We start from the raw sequence: 24,258 nt of genomic DNA on the forward strand, positions 1-24,258 counted from the left end.
GGCTATCTGGCGCTTGCTATGTAAAGCGTTATTCCTCACAAAAAAACTCATACAATATAGTCTACATATCGCCCTGTGGTATTTATGGCAATTATAAGTTTATAATTCGTTGATGTATTAAGTTGAAGGATTGCCATCTTAATCGGTGGCATTGTCATCACTATCAGTATCCAATGATGATGATTATGGCGACCCGAGTGTGACTTTAAAACCGAGTTTAGCACTGCCGGCTGTGTAACCCGACCCGCAGTGAGCGACAGCTGGAGGAGCTAGGCGAGGGATAGCGGGAAGGGTAGAGGAGCGGTTCGCAAATAACTTATCGCTTTCTCTTTCTCTCAAGCTCTTTCTCAGACATTTAGGAACGGATGGTAAACACGTCGAACACAGCAATGGCTGGCCGGACCTTTTGGTCAACTTTGGCTGCAATGGCACTTCTGCTACTTGTGGTGCAAGGTAACTGTATGTTTACATTTACGCTTTACCTTTTTGTGGTGGGTGACAGTCGGGCTCTCTCTCTCTCTCTCTCTCTCTCTCTCTCTCTCTCTCTCTCTCTCTCTCTCTCGTTCATTCAAGTGATTGTTTATTAATGCGACATGTTTTGGAATCGTCTCTACACTAAAATAATCTTGTCAGCAATCCTATCCCTTCCCTTGCTCTTGTTAATGTTTTCCACACCACAAGAAATAATTATTCATCTTTAAAAAATTTTTTTGTATTAATGTGCTTATTAATGAGCAAGCAAAAACACTCATGGCTACCTCACCTGTGTTGAGAAAGTGCTTTATCTCTCTGTACTTCCCATAGTCAGTGGCAACGAGGAGTCTGAGCTCATTGATGACATAATGAAGGGCTACAACAAGAATATCCGTCCATCTGAGTATCCGGGGGACAAGGTTCAGGTGGAGTTGAAGCTCACCCTGACTAACCTCATCTCCCTGGTGAGACGCTGTCTGCTGCACCCCCTTCCCACCACTGCCACATGTCACACTGCACCGCTGCAGTGCCACACCACTGCTGCACACTCCACGCACTGCACAACGCTGCATCAGCCAAATCCTTTCATTCCACCTCTGCTGCTCTGCACTACCACACCTATGCCTAAGCCAAGGAAAAGTACAGAATGTGCAGTAGAACTGTGCCAGAGAGTTGCCAGATCATGCAACTGCGCACAGTTATGCAGCCATGTTGCTCAGCTGCTCAACTCGGTGTGTTGTGTCTGCTTTGGCATTTACAGTGGATCCACTGTAGTGTAGTGTGTAGTGTGTGTTGCAAAAATATGTAGTGTGTGTTTTAAAATATTGGAATTTGTTTGTTCGCCTTGTACCTTGTGTTTCTGTTCTGGTTGATTCTCTGTAAGATTAGATATAAAGCATTTTCTTACACTCTAATCAAACAAAACTCTAGCTGTATGTGGTATCAGTTTTGCGGTAAAAGAAACATCCTTCTCATAAATGACAATGCTTGTTTTGAATTGGAATATAATAGTTAAGTGCTTCTGTGCATGTGTCATCATTTATCTTCACTCTGTTTTAGAATGAGAAAGAAGAGACCCTCACCACCAATGTTTGGATTCTGATTGTGAGTAGTCTACATTCCTCTCCTCTTGACGGTAAAACTACTGTCCTTGTATTCTCTTTGCTAACTTCTCGTTTCCCACACTGACATTTTTAATCATTATCCGTTCCCTTTGTTTGAATTCATCTCATGCTCACAAACTTTGTCGAATCAGTAGTTATTTCTGTCTTTTTTCTCTCCTGGTTTATCGTTCAATGTTTCTTCTGTCTCACCCTTTTTTACCTCACAGCAGTGGCAGGACTACCGCCTGGCCTGGAATGAATCAATGTACTATGGCATTTCTGTGGTTCGTGTCCCATACAGTAAAGTGTGGCTGCCAGACATCGTCCTTGAGAACAAGTGAGACCATTGGGACGAGGGGAGGGAAGAAGGGATGATTGAAAAGAAGTGTGGAGCTGCAGTTGTGTTAAATTCCCTCTGCTGCCTGCTTTTATTGACCAGATTTGTTCATTTTTTCTGCGGTATTTCCTCCACACTGTTGCTCTATGTTTTATTAATACCCTTGGGACTATCTCATCCTCTCCTCCTCCCATCTAATTAATTATTTTTTCCTTCCTATACTTCCAACTCCTCTTGTGTTCACTCCATCATCTTTCCTTCTCCCCTTCTATCACTTCCCCTCTTTCGATTTCACTTCGCCCTCTGTCCGCTCCTCAGTATTGATGGCCAATTTGATGTGGCGTACTATGCTAACGTGCTGATCTTCAGTAGTGGTCACATGTACTGGCTCCCACCTGCCATCTACCGCAGCACCTGTTCTATAGAGATCACCTACTTCCCTTTCGACTGGCAGAACTGTACACTGGTCTTCAGGTCAGCAGTGTTGGGAGGTCCCGGGGAGGGGTGGGGGAGGGTGGTGGGGATGGGTTTATGGGGGGTAGAGGCATGGGGGGTGGTGGTGGTATGGGTTGGAAGGGTAGGAGGTTAGAATATTCCATAAAAGTGCTCACATTTTTGGAGATACATATTCTTTGTTCTTTTTTTTTATGTCATGTCGAGTAATAATATAATATATATAACTAACTAATAATATAAATAACTTCAATATTGCCACAATATGTACAAAGTAACCAGATGCCTGCATGAACTAATGGAAGGGAGCACTGTAAGAACAGGGTCATGGCAGGATGGGATAAGGGGCTGGTGTGTTTGGGAGTGGAGTTGGGTGGCAGTGGCCTTTTGGTTGATTTGACATGACCCAACTTTAAGACCGAGTCTCCCACCGATTAAGCCCTCCTTCTCAGGTCCCAAGGCCATTTTCGCCACAGAGTGGTTAGACATTGTCTATCACGCGTTTTGGTGAGAAGGATTTCAGACTGAGAGTAGTCGTACAGTGCCAAAATGTCATTTCAGTGTGCATATGGCTGTATTGATAAATGCATTTAATGAGTGATGTAATAAAAAATTTCCTGTCCAGGTCTCAGACATACAGTGCCAATGAGGTGGATTTGCTGCTGGCCGTGGAGGATGGTGTGACCATTGAGTGGGTGGAGATAGACCCACAGGCCTTTACTGGTAACATAACACATGCATGCCCATACAGAGAGAGAGAGAGAGAGAGAGAGAGAGAGAGAGAGAGAGAGCAGATAAGACCAAGTTTAGCCTGCTGTGCAGAATGCAGAATGTAGGCATAAGGGAGAGCACTTGAAGGGTAGTTCTTTGAAAGGAAAATATATCAGATATACTGTATATAAAAACTCAAGCATGTGAGCATCGACACACACTTGGAGTGTTTGGAATGGCTCCCTATGCACTGTAATATAATCACTTATTTAGGGGATCTAAATGGTTCACTCAATATTCCTCACAATGCACCGCAAAATGTAGGGTATAAACAATGTACACTACTTAATCACCAGAGAGTGCTTTTTTAGTGCTTTTTCAGCTTCATTGGATAGACCAGTGTAGAGAGACAGGAAGAATGGGAGTGAGAGAGGGGAAGACACGTGAGAAATGTCGGATGGCCGGTTTCGAACCGCCGACATCTCGGCTTGCAATAAGTATGTGCATGATGCTCAACATGCTGCACCACTGAGACACCCCACCAGAGAGATTTCTGTCAAAATGGCTATGGTTGAGCCTGCTGCGCTGGTCTAGAAATTTTTTGTTTTTGCTTTTTGTTTTGTTGTTTATTCAATATTAATCAAGGATAAATAATTAGTACAAGTACACAACGAGCCAGGAAAACCCTTGTTCAAAACCCAAAGAATTACTGTTTCTTGCTTGCTCACCAAGCCACTGATAGCTAACGCAAGCATTGCACGTTGCCAAGTAACCTGCTCAGAATCCATCATCTCCTCTTTTCACCACTGAATCCCTATCCAGTGCGCTATGTAGATTTCCCAATGTAGTGTATAGGGAGGGAGTGAATGAGTGAGCTATTCCGAAGGCAGCCATCCCTCACACAGACACACACACACACACACACACACACACTCACATATATACACACACACATTTACTGAACATTGTTTATCTCTTGTGCAGCTTGAGGGAGGCTTTTATACAGGCTGGCTGTAGTGCTGCATCAGTGGCATCCACCGAGGGTGAACCAGACACAAAATCACACAGCTATAGCTGCTGTAACTGCTCTGCCAAAAGATGAAAGAAGATAACATGTGGCATAACTTGCTGTGAACAATAATTAGTTACATTTGTTGCTTAGCTTAGCTAACCACCTCACAATATGCTATACCCAACTACACATTAATACAGTAACAAAATAATAAAAAGAGTCATTGCTACTATTATCAGTACAATTATGGCCTTGATTTGCTGATCCAGAATACTAGGAGATCCCTTTTCATATGCTGAGACACCTCATTGGCTGAACAGGATTATTTACCCACTTTCTTTGGTGTGTTTACTCACTCAGAGAATGGAGAATGGGCTATCAGGCACCGCCCGGCCAGGAAGATAATTAACGAACGCTACTCCCCTGATGACCTCGAGTTCCAGGAGGTGCATTTTGGCCTGATAATTCAGAGGAAGCCCCTGTTCTACATCATCAACATCATTCTGCCGTGCTCCCTCATTTCCTCCTTGGTAGTACTGGCCTATTTCCTGCCTGCACAAGGTCAGTGAATTGGGGCTATGCGGGGGGGAGGGTGCTGATTGTTGTATGACTGTCCTCTTTCCCTGTGTCTAAGTGTGACCACAGTTACCTTTTCTATCTGTCTGCCTCATTCATTTTGTCCCTTGCAGTCTTAGAATTGGCTTACCCCTTTGCTGACTTTCTCTCTATCTCTGTCACAGCTGGGGGACAAAAGCTGACTGTGTCCATCTCTGTCCTGCTGGCTCAGACTGTCTTTCTTATCCTTGTGGCTCAGAAGGTTCCGGAGACTTCTCTCTCAGTCCCTCTTATTGGCAAGTGAGTCTATGTTTGTGTCCTGTATGTGTGTGTTAACACATCTGGTTATCCGTTTTATGATATCTGAATTTCAGACTCAGTTATATTCTCAGTGTAGTTTTGATTGGTTCAGATTTTTCTTAGTGTCCACTCATTTGCCTTTTAGTCTACATTTGTTTTCCTTTCTTTCTCTTCTCCCTCTTTCATGCCCTTTTCCTCTCTCAGGTACGTGATCTTTGTCATGTCTGTCACCACTCTCATCGTCACCAACTGTATCATCGTCCTCAACTACTCCCTCCGCAGTCCCAGTACCCACAACATGTCCCGATCCATCAAACACGTATGTCAAAAAACACGCATGCATCCCAGGGCAGTGGCAGTGACAGTGGGCTCATTCTGTGTTCTAATAGCAGGGCCACCAGTTTGCCTCCACCATCGATTAAACTTGTATTTCAATAGTTATACAAGGGGTCCCCATAAGCACAGTTAAGTGGCCATTTATAAACAATTAGTTGATCTAATATGACAAGGGTCAGGAAGGGAAGTGAACATGAATGGAAGGTTTACCTTTCCTGGTTACTCAGCATTTGAGTAGCATAGCTCAGTTGTCCAGGGGTGTCCAGTCTTATCCGAATAGGGCCAGTTTCATTTTAGCCCAGCACTAAGACATCTGATTCTACTTAAGGTCTTGATTGAAGACCATGATGATTAGTGATCAAAGATTAAAGAGGTTATTGCGACCTCTAGCTTGTGGAGGACTGAAGTACCATGTACCATGTACCATGCAAGGAAACAAGCGGAGACAAACTGGTGGCCCTAGCTAATAATAATTATAATAATTTGTTTTGTGTATACTCTCTGTAGCACATTAATAAATAAATAAGGAGGATAGGAAATGGAAGGAATCAAGTAGCCTATTGTGGAGTCAGCTATTGTGGAATTGATAAGGTGGCTAGGTTGATATGATAAGACTTTGGTTAATATATATATATATTTTTTTTTAATTGATGTTTAAGGGCCACAGTGAGTCAAGACCTTTTCATTCTGGAAAATGATCACTTAAAATATATATTGCTCTAGACTTCATCATGAAAACATTAAGTTCATCTATGTTAATCTCCAAAAATTTAAACTTTTTGGAGGATACCAGCTTTGTCCCTTCTTCTTATGTTTCTGAGAGCATAAAGAAAGGCAGGACCAAGTCTGTCACATCCAAATATGACCTCCAGACCTCCTTGTCTCATTCTCATTTTCGTTTGCTGTATGGCTCTGTGAATCCCTCCCAGGTCTTCCTGGAGGTTGTTCCACGTTTCCTAAGGGTGTCATATTTGGGGGACAACGGGGGCGAGAATGCAGAAGGAGTGAGAGAGCACAGGGGGAGCACATTCAATATGATGCAGAGAGAGGATGAGTACATCCTGACACAGCCTCGCAGCGAGATGATGTTCGACAGACTGAAAGAGAGACACAGCGTCAGACAAACATTTGGTAAGTGTTAGAGACACAGTCTCACTCAAACATTCAGTTAAAGACTGAGACACAGTCTCACTCAAACATTCAGTTAAAGACTGTGACACAGTCTCACTCAAACATTCAGTTAAAGACTGTGACAGACTCAATCAAACATTCAGTTCGAGAGAGACACATAGTCTCACTCAAACATTCAGTTAGAGATAAAGACACAGTCTCACTCAAACATTCAGTTAGAGATACACAGTCTCACGCGAACGTTTGGTTAGAGATAGATACACACTCTCAGTCAAACATTCATTTAGAGACAGAGGCACAGCCTCACTCAAACAGCGTCAGACAAACATTTGGTAAGTGTTAGAGACACAGTCTCACTCAAACATTCAGTTAAAGACTGAGACACAGTCTCACTCAAACATTCAGTTAAAGACTGTGACACAGTCTCACTCAAACATTCAGTTAGAGACAGAGACACAGTCTCACTCAAATGTTCAGTTACAGATAGAGGCACAGTATCATTCAAACAATCGATAAGAGGTAGAGACACGGTTGTATTCAGTCAGAGGGAAGAAGAGACAAGGCAGGCATGTCTCAGTAATGAGCTTGGTCTTAATAGCTCATGGTATAGATATTATGCTGCATATTTCTGATGATCCACATGGGGTTGTCCAGTAAAGCCTTACAGCCATTTCACACTCAGACTTCATATGGCTGACAAATCTACATTTTGAACGACCTGTATATGTAGTTGTTTTTTCATATTTGCTCTGTAATGACCTGCCTTTCAGATTCCATACATTAGATGAGATCAAACTCACCATTCAATATGGTAACCAGTTCTACAACAGGATATTGTGCCACTCCCTCATGCTTATTATGGGATGCATGGATATTTTAAACAAGCATAGTTCAGCTATTCATTTGGCTAATCACTAAATAAGCCAAATATGTAGTTTGCATTCCTGGTTTTTAAATTGAAGTTGCAATAAAATTTGTACACACCTTTTTTTATTCAATTCATTTTATAGTCATTTTGGGAATCCTGCAAGGTAGCTGGCTGTCCAGCAAATTATTTTATATGTAGCCAGTTATCAAACAGCGGCTCACTACTGTCCTCTTTTGGCAGCACAGTTACAGAGGCTACAACAGTGTAATTTTCTGTCTGTTCAACCCCTCAGCAGATGGCATTGATGTCAGTACCACAGCCAGTCTGTATAAAAGCCTTGCTCAAGCAGCCCCAGAGATAAAGGAATGTGTGGATGCTTGCAACTTCATCGCTGAGAGTGCCAAGCAGCAAAACGATTTTGGATCTGTGAGTTCCGCCTGTGTGTGTGTCCCTATGTGTTTGTATGCATGCATGTTTGTGTGTGTCTGTTCACATATAGGATATCAGATGTATGTTGGCTCTCTCACACAAATGTGTTCTGCCTTGCACCATATTTATCTTTCTGTGTGTCCCTATATCAATCTCTGGCTTTCTCACACTCTTTCCCTCCCAGGAAATCGAGAACTGGGTGTTGATTGGGAAAATGATTGACAAGGTGTGTTTCTGGGCTGCCCTTCTCCTCTTCTCCATTGGGACAGTGGCAATCTTCCTCACGGGACATTTTAACCAGGCCCCTGACGTCCCTTTCCCTGGAGAGAACTTCCCTTTCCCTCCTCCAGGGAAGTGACGAATCATCAGTTTTTGCAACCATTTTTTAAACGGTTAACCGGTTAACCGATACTGCTTATGGACGCTAGGGGTCGTTCCTTTTGTCTTTTTTTACTGGATTACTGAGAAATTGAATAGCATTTTCAAACTTTATTTTGTGCCATCTCAGTAGTTAAATGTCAACATTGTAAGTCAGATAATAGGAAGTCAGCCTAAGTGCCAAATTAAATATTTACATTTACATTGACATTGTGCTGTGTAATCTCACAGTTGAAGAAATCCCTGTAGTTTACGTCCAAGCATGCTGGTCGATCGTGTGTCATTTTTTTAAATGCATCGGTTAGAATGATAATTCTTCATGTTTTCATCTCTCTTCTCTATGGCTTCTGCCTGATAGACTTGATTGGCATGTAATCTGTATGTATACTGCTGTTAATTTTAACTGTTACAGACGGGGTTGCGCACTCAAAATTCCGTGGTCACGCAATATTTGGCTGATAGAATATAACACTGGGTCTATTTTACCGTAGGTGACTGGTCTAATAATTGTACTTTCATGCCAATACAGGTCTTTATGTAAAGCTAAACTTGCATTTTATATGCAAATGCATTTTCATGGCGCGGGACAATCGTGGTGGTGAGATTAACGTGTCCATTTTTCGCTGAAAGTATGGAATTTTCTCTTTCAATATCCGATGGATAAATGTATAATGTATTGCTTTATGTATATTTATGTAGATACCGCATAGTGGAAAGCGAAGTTCGCGTGTCAACGAATAAATACGGATGAAGAAACGCCATAGAATAAGCCATAAGTGAACTAACAGCTACATATTTAAAACACACAGAAATTGTTTGACAACTACAGTACTGTAGCAGTCAATTCCATGCGGTGTTTGCATTCTTAACCCTCTGTAATGGCCGCAGATTGCTTGCTCAAACTACTGAAGCTTGTAGATTGATAATAGTTCAGAACCGCAATAATACGCCTAGTGATGAACGTGCATTTATTTTAAACTGAGTTTACCATTTCACCTTCAGGAAAAAAACCAAAAATAGGTTATACATATTTTGTAACCTTTTACAAATCTGTTTCGGTTAACCGGTTAATCGTTTAACCGTTCACACCCCTTCTCCCCCTCCTTCCTAGAATGTTCCTAACTTTGGACAAGAGTGCGGGGATGTACCATCCGTTGTAAGAGTTTGTGTTGCTTAATTCTTCTTTGATCACTCACTTTTCTTACACTTAGAGACATGTACTGGGGGTAAGCTATGGGCAGACATGTGATCATGTGGTTAGTAATGATGCCTGCACTCTCAGCCTGTTTCCTCCCCAGGGCCACTCAAGCCTGGCTCCCTTGGGATTAGTATTACCTAAATATACATGTATTATGTTGGGAAAGTAAATCTCAGGTTAACATTACCTGGGGCTAATGGGGCTCATGAATTTCAGCCAATTTTTGGATGTTCTGGGTCCATTACCTAATTGGGTTACATATTATTTCATTTTTGTCATTTATGCACACACACAGACATACACACACTTGAGTGCAAAAATACACTGACAAATTCTTTAATCTGAATTAAATTAAATTGTATTTCTGATACATTCAATTTTAAAATCAGACAAAGCAACAGATATATTTTTTGCATTTTCACATTTAGTAAATCTTACAGTATGTGTAATACCTAGAGTACACACACACACACACACACACACACACACACACACACACACACACACACACACACACACACATACAGCAAGCCTGGGCATACAAAAACACATTTATATACCATATTTTTGTGTTTCTTACTGAGTAGGCGTGTTTGGAACATATCTTGCTACATTTAGCAATATGTTTCGACTTTCCCACGCAACTACTTTTTCAGAGGACATCTGTAATTACATACAGGTAATTTTAGACGTAATATAGCCTATCGTTTTTGTGTTTTCACCTGGATTCTAATTTTCTTGGGTACTACCAAATTTCAGTCAATTTCGTGCCATTTGAGATCCTGCTGTTTTACTGAAAACATTATAATAGTCATTCAACAGCAACCTGTTCACACATTTCATTCATACCAGTATGTGTGCAATATTCATAATGATTGTTTCAAATAAGGTACTTTTTCATCAGAAGAGTTACAGCCATATAGAAACGAATGAGCCACAATTATATTGAAGTAAAAGTATGATATTATGGATGACAGTGTGAGCATGAGGTTGAGGTTAAATCTGTGTCTTACATGAGATACATGGGGATGCCATGTATTTCTCTTTAGAAATAGGTATGTTGGTAGCAAACAGAAATATAATCCATAAGAAATAAAACAGGATGTGCTGTGCAGTTAAAATAAACATGAAAATAAACATTGCCATGTTTTTGTGATGAGGTCCTGAAGTGAAGCCTGTGGGTTGCTAACAACCCTTAAGTGGTTCATTTGCAGCTGCACAGACCAGAAGATTTTTGTTATAACTACTTACACTAAGGCTACCTGCAACATAAATAATTCCAATGCTCAAATTCAATTAAACAATTTTTGTATCACTTCTTTACTGTTTTTGACTTGTTTTTTTGTGGCAATATTTACTGTTGCAAATGTTATGCTCATTTGAAATAGAATGTTAAACAGAGTACTCATTTGAAGCAGTGATATGATATGCATTGATTGTTGGTGCCAGACAGGGTGGTTGGAGTATCTCAGAAACTGCTGATCTCCTAACATACTATTCTCTAGAGTTTGCAAAGAATGGTACAAAAAACATCCAGCGAGCAGCAGTTCTGCAGGCAAAAACATGCTGATAATGAGAAAGGTCAGTGGAGAAGGGTCAGACTGGTGAAAGCTGACCAGACAGTGACAGTGTAGGAACCCCCCAAATACACCAAAAAGCGGAAGTATTTGAGAAGTGAAGGAAACGCGTTCTAACACTTCCAACAAAAAGAAACTGCAAATGTCCGCCAATAGTGTGGCCAGTAGTGTGGCTCTATACGATCGCTATCTAACGGTGTAGACGCGATCGTGCCTGTGGCCTGTATAGCCTACAATGATACACTTATGTATCTTGTGATGGCACTAGTGTATAGGCAAGTGACTATTGGATGCAGGTATCCTAGGTTGTCTATGTCTGTTAGGACTTTAAACTGCTAAGTGTGCAATGGTGTGAGTCAAGAGGATGCAGTTTCAAATTAATACTACACCACCAATGACACCCAACTATTTCCCACGACATTAGCTATCTAGCAGAATTGCGCAGAGGCAGCACAATGATGGGAGCAATAGTCCTGTATTAACGAGCACTGTCTTTTCATCAAGCCTTGCTGACCCTGTGTCAACATGGTCACAGTCTGTTTCCTTTTGGCGGTCTGCAGAAACTTATGTGAAATGCCCTACTAGTAACGTAAATAACCACACATTACAACATTGGTATGCAGAAAATCATCTCTGAACACACAACGCATCATAACTCTTAAGTGGATAGGCTACAGCAGTAGAAGTTTAAGAAATAAGTCTAATAAATACCTAATAAAGTGCTCGGTGAGTGTACAGTGCATCCGGAAAGTATTCACAGCGCTTCACTTTTCTCACATTTTGTTATGTTACAGCCTTATTCCAAAATGGAATAAATTCATTTTTTTCCTCAAAATTCTACACACAACACCCCATAATGACAACTTTTTTTTTTTTTTTTTTTTGCAAATTTATTTAAAATAAAAAACTAAGAAATCACATGTACATAAGTATTCACAGTCTTTGCCATGAAGCTCAAAATTGAGCTCAGGTGCATCCTGTTTCCACTGATCAACCTTGAGATGTTTCTACAGCTTAATTGGAGTCCACCTGTGGTAAATTCAGTTGATTGGACATGATTTGGAAAGGCACACACCTGTCTATATAAGGTCCCACAGTTGACAGTGCATGTCGGAGCACAAACCAAGCATGAAGTCAAAGGAATTGTCTGTAGACCGCCGAGACAGGATTGTCTCGAGGCACAAATCTGGGGAAGGCTACAGAAATATTTCTGCTGCTTTGAAGGTCCCAATGAGCACAGTGGCCTCCATCATCCGTAAATGGAAGAAGTTCGGAACCACCAGGACTCTTCCTAGAGCTGGCCGCCTGTCTAAACTGAGCAATCAGAGGAGAAGGGCCTTAGTCAGGGAGGTGACCAAGAACCCGATGGTCACTCTGTCAGAGCACCAGTGTTCCTCTGTGGAGAGAGGAGAACCTTCCAGAAGGACAACCATCTCTGCAGCAATCCACCAATCAGGCCTGTATGGTGGAGTGGCCAGACGGAATCCACTCCTTAGTAAAAGGCACATGGCAGCCCGCCTGGAGTTTGCCAAAAGGCACCTGAAGTGAAGCATGGTGGTGGCAGCATCATGCTGTGGGGATGTTTTTCAGCGGCAGGAACTGGGAGACTAGTCAGGATTGACGGAAAGATGAATGCAGCAATGTAAAGAGACATCCTGGATGAAAACCTGCTCCAGAGCACTCTTGACCTCAGACTGGGGCGACGGTTCATCTTTCAGCAGGACAACGACCCTAAGCACACAGACAAGATATCAAAGGAGTGGCTTCAGGACAACTCTGTGAATGTCCTTGAGTGGCCCAGCCAGAGCCCAGACTTAAATCCGATTGAACATCTCTGGAGAGATCTGAAAATGCTACAGCATCCGACGCTCCCCATCCAACCTGATGGAGCTTGAGAGGTGCTGCAAAGAGGAATGGGCGAAACTGCCCGAAGATAGGTGTGCCAAGCTTGTGGCATCATATTCAAAAAGACTTGTGGCTGTAATTGCTGCCAAAGGTGCATCAACAAAGTATTGAGCAAAGGCTGTGAATACTTATGTACATGTGATTTCTTATATTTTTATTTTTAATAAATTAGCAAAAACTTCAAATGAATTTATTCCATTTTGGAATAAGGCTAACATAACAAAATGTGGGAAAAGTGAAGCGCTGTGAATACTTTCCGGATGCACTGTATATTATTGTAAGTCTGTGAGTTATGTTAATATACCTTTAAAGTTCAAGGAAGTGAAACTGTTCGGGAGGGAAACAGCCATAAAATAATAAAACGTACCCTAAATTTTAATAATCCTGTCCTAAAATGTGTCCTTTGCCTTGCAGACTAATAAAGGCCAGATAAAGTGTCTAGTGCTGCCCCCAAGTGGGCATACTGCCAAGCTGTCTTGCAACTGAATCAACTGAAATTGGATGGGAATTGAATGCATCAGGAACCTTTATAATCAGTCCAAGATGCTTTTGAAAAGGTGCATAATCTTATTAGCTATTTTTCTAAAAACTGCATGATTATGAAAAATATTTTTCAAAAAATTATGAATTCAGGGTGGCACGGAGGTCCTGGGTTCAAATCCCGGTTGGCTGGGGCCCCCGTGTTTCCCCTGGGTTTCCTCCGGGTACTCCGCTTTCCTCCCACAGTCCAAAGACATGTAGGTTAGGCTGATTGGAGAGTCTAAATTGCCCATGGGTATGAGTGTGTGAGTGAATGGTGTGTGTGCCCTGCAATGGACTGGCGACCTGTCCAGGGTGTATTCCTGCCTTTTGTCTAATGTACACTGGGATAGGCTCCAGCCCCCCTGCGACCCTGTTCAGGAAAAATTGCCACAGCACTATCAGTAATCATAGATACATACTGCTGCCTTCCCAGCTAACGATGTCACAAGGCTCTCTAGCACTTCCAAATACTTACATGGCATCAATTGCCTTGCATTATACAAATAGCCACACATCCAACCTCTCTGACTGGCTGTTACCTAGTAACACCCTAGCAACCATGTAGTACCACCTAGCAATGCTCTAGCAGCCACCTAGTAACACCCTAGCAACACCCTAGCAACTGCCTAACACACCTTAGCAGCCACCTAGTAAAACCCTACCTACAACTTGGTACACACTAGCAACCACCTAGTAACACCTTAGCAACCACCCAGCAAAACCCTAGGAACATCCTAATAACACCCTAGCAACCGCAGAGTAACACTTTATCAACCACCTAGCAACACCCTAGCAACTGCCTTGTAACACCTAAGCAACCACCCAGTTCACCTTAGCATTGGCAGTAGTAGCAACAGTCCATTGGTTTCAGGAAATCACACTTTGCGTTTTCTTTAAGAAATGCACATATCTAGTTTTATTATTGTTATTAATAATAAAATAGGAAGCATTCTCTAATTATCTCTTGTTGGTTTCATGTGATGTTGGACAACCTCAGCCCTGTATCACATTATGTATTGTATATGAAATTGTACTCTCATTTGTAGTTCACTAAAGCATGACACAAATAGCTGTTCCTGTTCTAGTGTTTGAGAGCACTTTCTCCCTGTAGCCTGTGTTAATGACACTGTCAAGTAGATGGTGACACCACTTATTTGAGGCACATGGACAGCTGCCAACAGGCTTCTATATATGAACAAACTCTTTGTTTTATTCAGTGCTTGCAGACAGTGGGGTGGGGTTGGCACACTGGCGTGTCACGGTACAGCTGCCTGCACATTTAAATGTTTTCATTTTACACAGTGCACACAGGCTGAATTCAGCTGCAACACAAAAACTGATGATGTAAACCAATGCAAAGCAAGACCCAGTTAACTCCAGAGAGAGGTACTGCATGCCTCCTTGACTACAGAAATAGGTCCAATGGCCCACTGTTGTCCACTGAGATTTAACATTTGTAGTTATGCAAGTATTTTTGTAGGATAATGCCTCATTCTGCCCCGTTCCGTTCTTTTTTTCCTTTTTTTTGGGTCCTGCGTTCCCAATGAGGCGGGTGTGATTGTGTAGCTCGAGACGAATAGAACATTTTGACCACCAGATGGAGATGGACCAGCAGCACTGCTGTTCACTACCTGAACTGATGTTAGAGTTACCGCTGTCGACTGTATGTTACATTACGTTATAACGAGTAATTAAATTTGCTGAGAAATAATAATAATAATAATAATAATAATAATAATAATAATAATAATAACATTATTATTTATTATTATTGTTGTTGTTGTTATTTGTGTTACCTTTTTAATAGGCGATATCTCAACTGACTAAACTTTAATTCCAAAATATTAGCCTAAAGATTAACATGATTTCCCTCATGTTGGCTATATCACATATTTTTACTTTTAACCTCATGACTGCATATGAGTCATTTTATAGACTTTTATTTTTACCAGCTAAGTAACAACTAGCGGTACTTTAGAGCGTTTCTAGGGTAGCAAGTCAATAAAACGAATGGGGCGGAACTTCCGTGTTGAGAGAAGTTGTCGCTAACTAGTCAACTGGTGAAATACATTCATGCCTCTAACTGTGGATAGGAAAGGGACAAGTAGCTACGCGAGACGGTGAAACGACACCTAGCGTGCTAACTAGTTAGACAATTTTGAGAGTTGAGGTACGTACAGTTTTTTTTCATGTTTTTTTTTTAAAGTTTATCATAGGGGGCTGCCTGGCAAACGACTGGTCTTACCAGTTATCCTGCATGACCGACTGGTTTTCAGGTTGGGTAGTGCCAGTGTCTTCAGAGACACATCATATGGAAGGGGCAACAACGTTAATTTGTAGTTTCTCTCGGCAAAGTTCCATGCAGACAAATTAGCCTTTAGCATTCTTTTTTCTTTTTCACAGTGACTGGATATTCACATTTTATAGACACCATTTCGTTTTACTGGGTAAAGTATTTTTTTTATTAATATGTGGACTTGCCGAGCTTGTCAGAATGCATCTTGAATGTGTTACATTTTGCTGAGTTGATCTTTCCAGTTATTGACATTAGTTTCATGCCGTGTTAATGTAATTCGTCCAATCTTCCACAAAAATAGCATACGACAAAAAATCAGAAAGTCGACTGAAAATTAAATGAAAAGATTTAAAGTGAATTTAAGGAATCGGGCAACGACAATTTAACCTGTTACAATATTTTTACTTTAATCGGCAAAAGACCGTTACAGCTATTTCCTTATCTAATTCAAGTTGAGTTGCATGATATTAAGTAGATAAAACATTTTGTCACCTGTGTTTATGAATAGTTTCATTTGTTTGTTTAAAAAAAACAAAGCTCTTTGAAATTAGTAGGTACTTTAACAAGAACTAAAATAGCCAGAGAAGTGGCTAGTGTTATTTTGAGATAAGCTATTCATAAATAATTTGAGCTGAGACAGCCAAATAGCCCTTAGCGCATAAAGAAAACCATTGCACAACAGGTTCTAAGTCTTTTACCAGCTATTTTAAAAGTGCACTGAGTGGGAAACTAAAAAGGGACTGTGGACAAAATCCGTGTCTATATCACCATCTATTAATGGTTGACTAGGTTCTATGTTCAGACCTTTTGTTATATACTCACTTTGAAAGCTGTTTACAACCCTGTTATAGGAAGCTGACTATTGAAGAAGCATACGAGTGCATGTTTATTTTCAATGACAGCATGCAGGTGAACCTTTGTTTCCACTAGCTGTCAGTACAGCTGTTAAAGCTCTGGAGTGATACTGTAACATTTTAGGAAGTTCTCTGTAAGTGGATCTTTAGATTATTTCTCTTTACTCCATAACACTGAGTAAGCACAAAGAACCGATTTCCACGATTCCCTTATTTTTGCATAGTTTTTCTTTTTTTAATGAGAAAAAAAAGATAAGCTGCTGCTGTTTAGTTTTAGCATAGCAACCGGTTGCAGTCTGCTAACAAAGGATGAGGGCATGAACCTGTAAAAAAAAGAACAAAGGGATTTAATTTGTGGAATAAAATGAATATAGATAAAAAGAGAGGTAGTTTCCAGATAACCAGCGTGACTTTGGACTTTGACCGGGCGTCTCTGGAGTCCTCCTACCGGGCCGCCTTCTCTGACTGTGCCGATGAGCCTCCCCAGCAGCCTGCAGGGAATTCACTGGCCACTGGGGGACAGGGTAGCGCACACGCCACTTCTCTCAACCCTGAGCTGCCCACTGGTGCCTGTCTAGGGACTGTGTGTAGCAATTATGTTGAAGAGTCTGTGGGGTCCTTGCCACCATCACCATCTTCACCACCCTCTGGTGCTGAAAACACAGTAGCCGGCTTGGTGGGGGCAGGTGAGGGGTGCTGTAGTGGGCCTGGTTTTTTGGATGTGCCCAGAGCTAGTCTGTACCACCTCAGCTCCAGCCAGCCCTGCAGCCCCCTGTCTGTTAGGAAGCAGGTGTACCTGGAGCCAGGCGGGGCAAGCTGCTGGCTGCCCATCTCTTCCCCTCATTCCCCGTCACGGTTCAGAGTGGTCCGGCTGGGACAGGGCCTGGGCGAGCCTTACTGCCGTGGACGCTGGACCTGCACGGACTTCCTGGACCGTGATGGGTGGGACAAAGAGGGACTTCTGGGGGTAACAGAGAGCATGCGGCACGCCCACTCTCTGGACTCACTGGAGGTGGCGGGCTTGGGTGCGTCTGGCTGCAAGAGAGCAGTGTTTAGGCCTCTGGTGCATGTCAACGCTCTCAACGCAAGGCACATGGTCGGCTTGCCAGGAACTGTGGGCATTTTTCCAACCGATGTCAAATCCAGTGCAGGCTCAGCTGGAATGCCCGAAGCAGATTCTCTGGCAGGACACCTTGCTTTGAACGCCTCAATCAATTCTCCCTCCCTTGAGCCTGCGGAGCAGTTTAGAATTCAACTTGAAGATGGGTCGTCCGCTCCCTTCATCTCCCTCATCTCCGGTGTCTCCCTCCAAAACCAGCAGGATCACTTTCCTTTACTGTCAGCCTCCGGCCTCCTCCCCTTAACCCAGTGGCCTGGCCGAAACCCGCCTGCGCTGCACCTGGACCAGAACCTCAAGGTGTGTGTGCATCGGTCCCGTCTGAGGTCTGTTCTGATTGATGTCCTCCCTCTCAGGGAGCGCGCAACGCCATCAGATGTATTTGTCTCTTCGATGTGTTCTCTCGCATCACACTAATGTTCTGCTCATTTGCTGAATGTTCTGCTTATAAACATTCATATTTTTAGATCCGTTTCATTCTTGCCTCTGTACAGCAGCATGATGTCGTGCTTTGACAGCAGAACATGCAGCCTGAATGTCACCAGTCTCAGATCCACAGTGAGGCATTGCTGATGTACAATTAAACAATTAATTACAATGAATATTGTACTTCTGTGTATGTCCAACTGTGGAAAGGTGTGCAATGTAAAGTTGCACATAGCACTGGACAAATATGTTTGTTGGCCATTGCAAAGTAAATCCATTATTTACTTGGAGGGCTGAACTGGGGGGAAAGGCAGGTCAGTTGATATAAGACAAGGATTTGCCCATGGAGGGGTACAGTACCCATTCATACCAGTACAGATGGCCAAAGATTGCTTCATTAGAGAATGACTGGCAACATGCTTAGTGGTCATTCGCCGTGTGAAGACCATGTAGACTTCTCGTAACATGCTAATATTTACCACATTTAGTCAGTCCTCTCATCACTACACTCTATTTCACACACAGCCTGACTCATTGGCCACCACCCAGAAGCAAGTTGGAGGCTTCTACCATGATGTTGGCCCCATTCATGCTTCGTCTGCTTTCAGCCTGGCCCAGTCCATGTTTGGAGCTGGGGGTGCATTTGACCTGGACAGTGAAAGGTAGGGGTGTGGACTTAATAGTTTTCTAATTACACACTGGTTCTGTGTATATGTGTTGGGTGTCTAACTGTCTACCTGGAACAATTTGCAGCGGTTAGAATTAATCCTTTCATCCGTGCATTCCAGCTATCATGTGTGGTGCCAGCCCTGTGTGTTGTCCAAAGGGTTTGCTACATTAGCAGCACAGTGTCAAAACTAGACCCTTAGCAAACAGAGCTGTGTGAAGTTAACCCAGACCAAACAGGTTCAGGCTTATTACTAATCTCTTCTAAGTGAAACCTTCCAGCAGAAGACTGGTTTGTGTGGACATATTGGGAGCCTTGATATTTATTGCACAGTAATGCAGGAAATGTGGGTTTTGATTCACATTTATGTGATGAATCATCACCCTTCTATGTAACCAGAGTGGCTGCAGTTCCTCTTCCAGGAAAGGATGTTTAATTTCTTGAAATGGGCAGGCTGTAAGAGACTGTTTTAACATAAAACAATAGAGGGATGATAGACACAATACAAACTGAAACATCCTAGCACACCCGCTGTAAAAATGTTTTCATTGTAGAGATTCAACATTTAAAAATACAATATTGAGTTGGGCAGCCCCCCCTTCCCCAGAGCCATAGGGGTGGGCGGTGGCCCCCTCCTGCTGGTGGATTGTATTTTTGTCTCCCCTGGAGGTGTGAGATGTCTGAAGTTCACATCAGTGTGCATAGTCACAGATAGGGAACAAATATCACAACAATGGAATGTTCCCCCTGTGGAGCGCAAACACGATCATGGCTCCCAGACAGCAAGGGGGAGAATCCCCTGTTTCACGTGAAGAGTTATCAATACAATTTCTGTGCTTTTACTGAAAACATGGAGTGTTGCTGACCATGTATGATAAACAAAGATTCACAAAATAATTTGGTATATAGCCTATATTATCTTGAAAAATTTAAAAACAACGAATCTGGCCAACACACACATAGATATGTAGTGTATACAATGCAGGTACAAAATAATGTAAAAATCACTTGATTTAATGGCAGTATGGGAGCATGAGCTTTGGTAGAATTATTGGTAGAAGTTGTAATGTATAATGCATCTCTGATATGGTTTAAAGTGCAAATAATAAAGTGAAACAATATGTAAGATTATTATCCCTTTTGTGAAGTTCAAACATTTTGCTGAGTTGTATTAGTGAGGTTATTGATACATGCTCCTGTTTATGTTAGCGGAAAGCACCATGGTATTCTTGTGTTTACAATTTAATTAAGAACATATGAGCAAATAATGACAAAAAGATTGAACCAGGGCTGTAACCAGACCACATGGCAAACAAAGTTACCATGAAGACGTAATAAGCCTAGTAAATACCTAATAAAGGGATCACTGATTGTATGTTGTAACAGGATCGATTTAGCTGGATTATATACAGTATATTGATTGTTTCTTACTATATTGGATCATTTTGGATTATATTACAGCAAAAATTATGATATTGCCAAATATCAAACCATTGCTTCAAGAATTAAAATCATATTCTTTTGTGGTGAAACCTGAGGTAAATTATTATTATGTTTTCAGATAGAGATATTAGCATGAGATACGATAAGAGTGCTGCTCTCTTGCATTCTGTAAAATCTCCAGCTAACAATAGCTTGCGAGATATAATAGCTTGCCAAAGTTGCCTAATTCTTGTAAGGGTACAAAAAACTATTTTTACAACTGTTGAACGGTTATCAGTAGACCTTTGGCTGAAACCAAGGGATCGGTGTGTGGGTGGTGTCAGCGGTGATATAGTAACTGATGTTCCTTGTTTCCTTGTGGTTGTGCAATGAGATGATGAACTGCAGTACTACCATATATAGTGCACCCCATCTCACAGGACTATGCTACAGCATGATACAGGGTTTTAATTATGCTAATATATATGATAATATATATATACTCTTATCAAGGAGTGATGGTGAAAACTGCAGCCATGAAATCATTTCAGTTGGAAGGGACATTTGACATGTGTTTTATTTTACTATAGCTCAATCTACACGTGCCCCAATTTTTCAGCTACCCCACTGGCATTTATTTAATTATATGATGGTGTTTCAGTATTTTGCTAAATATATATGTAGGTAAGGAAATTAAACATTTTGCTAAAACTATTATTTATTTTTGGCTGAAGGAATAAAATAACCGCTTAGCATTTGTCAGTGATGCATTGACATAACAGTGCGTGCATGACCACTGTGTGTGATGGGCATGCCTGTTTAAGCCATGCAGGTTTCCTGTGTGTTTTGTGTTTGTTGCAGTGGCTCTAGTAAAAGCATGATGGCAATCGACAGTAAAATCGAGCAGGCCATGGTAAGGCTGTCCCGTGCCTCTTTTTAATTCTTTGTGTCCGTCCCAAACTCTATCATATGTACTGTTGTCTTTTGTGACCTGAGCCATTGCTCTATTGCATGAGCATTTGTGTGTGTGTGTGTGTGTGTGTGTGTGTGTGTGTGTGTGTGTGATGTGGGTCACCCCCAGGCCTATTTTGCTACTTTTATACGCACTGTAGTGACATTATTAAACAGAATGTGTGTCATGATCTTTGTGAAAAGATTTTCATTCTGGAAATAATGGTGTCCTTGAAAATGAATGGGTAGTCAATAAAACAAAAAAGTTGATCCAAATTTCATGGGAAATAGTCCAATTTTATGGTAATTTGATCATTGCAATGGTGATTATATTGTAGCTGTTTAATGCAACATTGTTGATTGTCTATTTCACTGTGTTGTGCATGCAATATGCACTGTGCTACAGGACCTGGTGAAGACCCATCTGATGCTTGCAGTGCGAGAGGAAGTGGAGCTGCTACGGGAGCAGATTGCGGAACTTACAGAGAGGAACACACAACTGGAGAGAGAGAACTACATCCTGCGCACCATGAGAGAAAGAGACTGAGAGAGGAAGAGAGACAACTACATCCTGCGCACCATGAGAGAAAGAGACTGAGAGAGGAAGAGAGAGACAACTACATCCTGCGCACCATGAGAGAAAGAGACTGAGAGAGGAAGAGAGACAACTACATCCTGCGCACCATGAGAGAAAGAGACTGAGAGAGGAAGAGAGAGACAACTACATCCTGCGCACCATGAGAGAAAGAGACTGAGAGAGGAAGAGAGAGACAACTACATCCTGCGCACCATGAGAGAAAGAGACTGAGAGAAGAAGAGAGACAATTACATCCTGCGCACCATGAGAGAAAGAGACAGAGAGGGAGAGAGAGAGAGAATTACATCCTGCGCACCATGAGAGAAAGAGACTGAGAGAAGAAGAGAGAGACAAATACATCCTGCGCACCATGAGAGAAAGAGACAGAGAGGGAGAGAGAGAGAGAACTACATCCTGCGCACCATGAGAGAAAGAGACTGAGAGAAGAAGAGAGAGACAAATACATCCTGCGCACCATGAGAGAAAGAGACAGAGAGGGAGAGAGAGAGAACTACATCCTGCACACCATGAGAGAAAGAGACTGAGAGGGGAAGAGAGAGACAATTACATCCTGCGCACCATGAGAGAAAGAGACAGAGAGGGAGAGAGAGAAAACTACATCCTGCACACCATGAGGGAAAGAGACTGAGAGAGGAAGAGAGAGACAACTACATCCTGCGCACCATGAGAGAAAGAGACTGAGAGAGGAAGAGAGAACTACATCCTGACTGAGAGAGGGAGAGAGAGAGAACTACATCCTGCACACCATGAGAGAAAGAGACTGAGAGAGGAAGAGAGAGAGAACTACATCCTGACTGAGAAAGGGAGAGAGGGAGAACTACATCCTTTGCACCATGAGAGAAATAGTAAAGGAGAACACATTCACACACATCCTAAGAGAAAGGGAAATTGCATCCTACCATTATGATAGATGGATTGAACAGATGTTACAGACCCTGTATACCTACATCATACAGACCAGGAGAGAAGAAGGGGAGAGATATATTTGATTGACCCTCCAAGTCTACATGTATACTTTTGTGAAAAAACAACAACAACAACAACCAAGTACACACCTATGTCCACAGATTGTCTGTAAAGAAAAATGTCCATGTTCCTGCCTATAAGAAATGTAATCTTCCAAGAAATTAGCAGAATGCGATTCAAATGGCATGCCTCACCACCAGATTGCTAGCTGACGCAGAAAAAATGGAGCACTGTGTCAGTTATCTACTTTCCAGCAGAATTCCCTGTCTTTTCTCAGTAGTAATACACAACACATTTTCCACAAAAGCCATAATGTAAATGAGCATAATGTAAGAGAGAACGGAGGGGACAGAAACACTGTTGTGCAGTCCCGGAGAGCGGACTGAGAAAGAACTATTCTATGGACACTACGAGAATTAATGGGGACTGCAATAGCTGATCTTTCTGCAGCTGTGAAGCAGATGTGGGGAAGTAGGGCTGTATCTGTTTTGGATTTCATGCCAACTTCTCCTGTTATATAATGACACTAACCGTTTATGTAATCTGGTATTTTAGCTACATCTCTTGATGAGCAGAAGTCTGTTCTTGCATACCGATACGAAACAATTTACTGGGATCATCTGTGAGTGAATAAACATCATCGTGTACAGCTAAATAGCTAATGAGCAAGTGTAATTGCTGGAAACAATCCTGCATACACACCCGTCCCGACTAGGGGGAGTTCCCCACTATGGGTGTAAACCAGTAAAACTACCTGTACCTGTATTTAGATAGAAACCCAGAATGAAATGTGTATTTCCCAAGAAAACTGACCCTTTCTGTTGTTCTATGCACCCTTCCAGTTTTTGTCCAAATAAAGATACAAATTGTTTTGATTAGTTGAACAGATACAGAAATTGCTACTCCTCCACTATTGCTGTAAAGGGTCAGAATTATTCATAGGGCTGATGGGAATTGGAGTTTGAAGTAAATGAAGGGACAGCTGTTTATTTCACAGTTACTCTTCTGTCCATTCTCCTGCTGTGCCTCCACTCACCTGAACGTCATACATTTCTATGATTATTATGTGCAATATACTGTAAATGTCAGTATACATTCACTGAGCACTCACATTACACTTACTTATTCATGCGATTATCTAATCAGCCAATTGTGTGGCAGCACTGCAATGCATTAAATCATGCAGATGACGGTCAGGAGCTTCAGTTAATGTTCACATCAACCATCAGAATGGGTAAGAAATGTGATCTAAATGAGTTTTATGGTGGAATGATTGCTGGTGCCAGATAGGATGGTTCGAGCATCTCAAAAACTGCTAATCTCCTGGGATTTTCATGCAGATCACTGTAGAGTTTATAGAGAATAGTACGAAAAACAAAAAACATCAAATGAGCCGCAGTTTTGTGGGCAAAAACACCTTTTAATTAGAGAGGTCAGGGGAGAATGGCCAGACTGGTCAAAGCCGACAGGAAGGTTACAGCAACACAAATAACCATGCCATTACAACAGTGGTTTGCAAAAGAGCATCTCTGAACACACAATGTGTCAAACCTCTAAGTAGAGGAAGACTTCATAAGTCTTGAGAAATAAGTCTAATAAATACCTAATAAAGTGCTCACTGGAAATATATAACTGACTTTATATAGTAAATGGTTGGCATTTATATAGCGCT

The 24,258-nt window shown here is 41.8% G+C and overlaps 2 protein-coding genes across 4 annotated transcripts; both read left to right on the forward strand.

Annotated features, from left to right (window-relative positions):
* The first annotated feature begins 276 nt into the window (after positions 1-276).
* chrne (cholinergic receptor, nicotinic, epsilon) lies at positions 277-8,295 on the forward strand. 3 transcript variants are annotated; one of them, XM_061250422.1, is made up of 12 exons: positions 277-459; positions 805-938; positions 1,534-1,578; positions 1,805-1,914; positions 2,233-2,388; positions 2,993-3,090; positions 4,451-4,651; positions 4,831-4,945; positions 5,150-5,264; positions 6,211-6,412; positions 7,573-7,706; positions 7,894-8,295. In XM_061250422.1, exons 1-12 carry the CDS (start codon positions 366-368, stop codon positions 8,065-8,067), a joined length of 1,578 nt encoding a protein of 525 aa, XP_061106406.1. In that variant the 5' UTR covers positions 277-365; the 3' UTR covers positions 8,068-8,295. The 3 variants fall into 3 exon arrangements, with proteins under 3 accessions (XP_061106406.1, XP_061106407.1, XP_061106408.1); XM_061250423.1 differs by having other exon boundaries at positions 7,576-7,706; XM_061250424.1 differs by having other exon boundaries at positions 277-453.
* An 8,508-nt stretch (positions 8,296-16,803) lies between these two features.
* LOC133133274 (TSC22 domain family protein 4-like) lies at positions 16,804-23,412 on the forward strand. Its single transcript, XM_061249377.1, has 4 exons — positions 16,804-17,856; positions 18,508-18,644; positions 20,933-20,984; positions 21,429-23,412. Exons 1-4 carry the CDS (start codon positions 16,804-16,806, stop codon positions 21,567-21,569), a joined length of 1,383 nt encoding a protein of 460 aa, XP_061105361.1. The 3' UTR covers positions 21,570-23,412.
* The last annotated feature ends 846 nt before the right edge of the window (positions 23,413-24,258 follow it).

The sequence above is a fragment of the Conger conger genome, chromosome 7, assembly GCF_963514075.1.
Source record: "Conger conger chromosome 7, fConCon1.1, whole genome shotgun sequence".
NCBI lineage: Eukaryota > Metazoa > Chordata > Actinopteri > Anguilliformes > Congridae > Conger > Conger conger.

Coding starts and splice junctions, on each gene's coding strand:
- chrne (XM_061250422.1), top strand. CDS start 366: ATGGTAAACACGTCGAACACAGCAATGGCTGGCCGGACCTTTTGGTCA. Junction 1,579..1,804: donor CCAATGTTTGGATTCTGATT/GTGAGTAGTCTA, acceptor TTTACCTCACAG/CAGTGGCAGGACTACCGCCT. Junction 2,389..2,992: donor AACTGTACACTGGTCTTCAG/GTCAGCAGTGTT, acceptor TTTCCTGTCCAG/GTCTCAGACATACAGTGCCA.
- LOC133133274 (XM_061249377.1), top strand. CDS start 16,804: ATGAATATAGATAAAAAGAGAGGTAGTTTCCAGATAACCAGCGTGACT. Junction 17,857..18,507: donor ACCTGGACCAGAACCTCAAG/GTGTGTGTGCAT, acceptor TTTCACACACAG/CCTGACTCATTGGCCACCAC. Junction 20,985..21,428: donor GTAAAATCGAGCAGGCCATG/GTAAGGCTGTCC, acceptor ACTGTGCTACAG/GACCTGGTGAAGACCCATCT.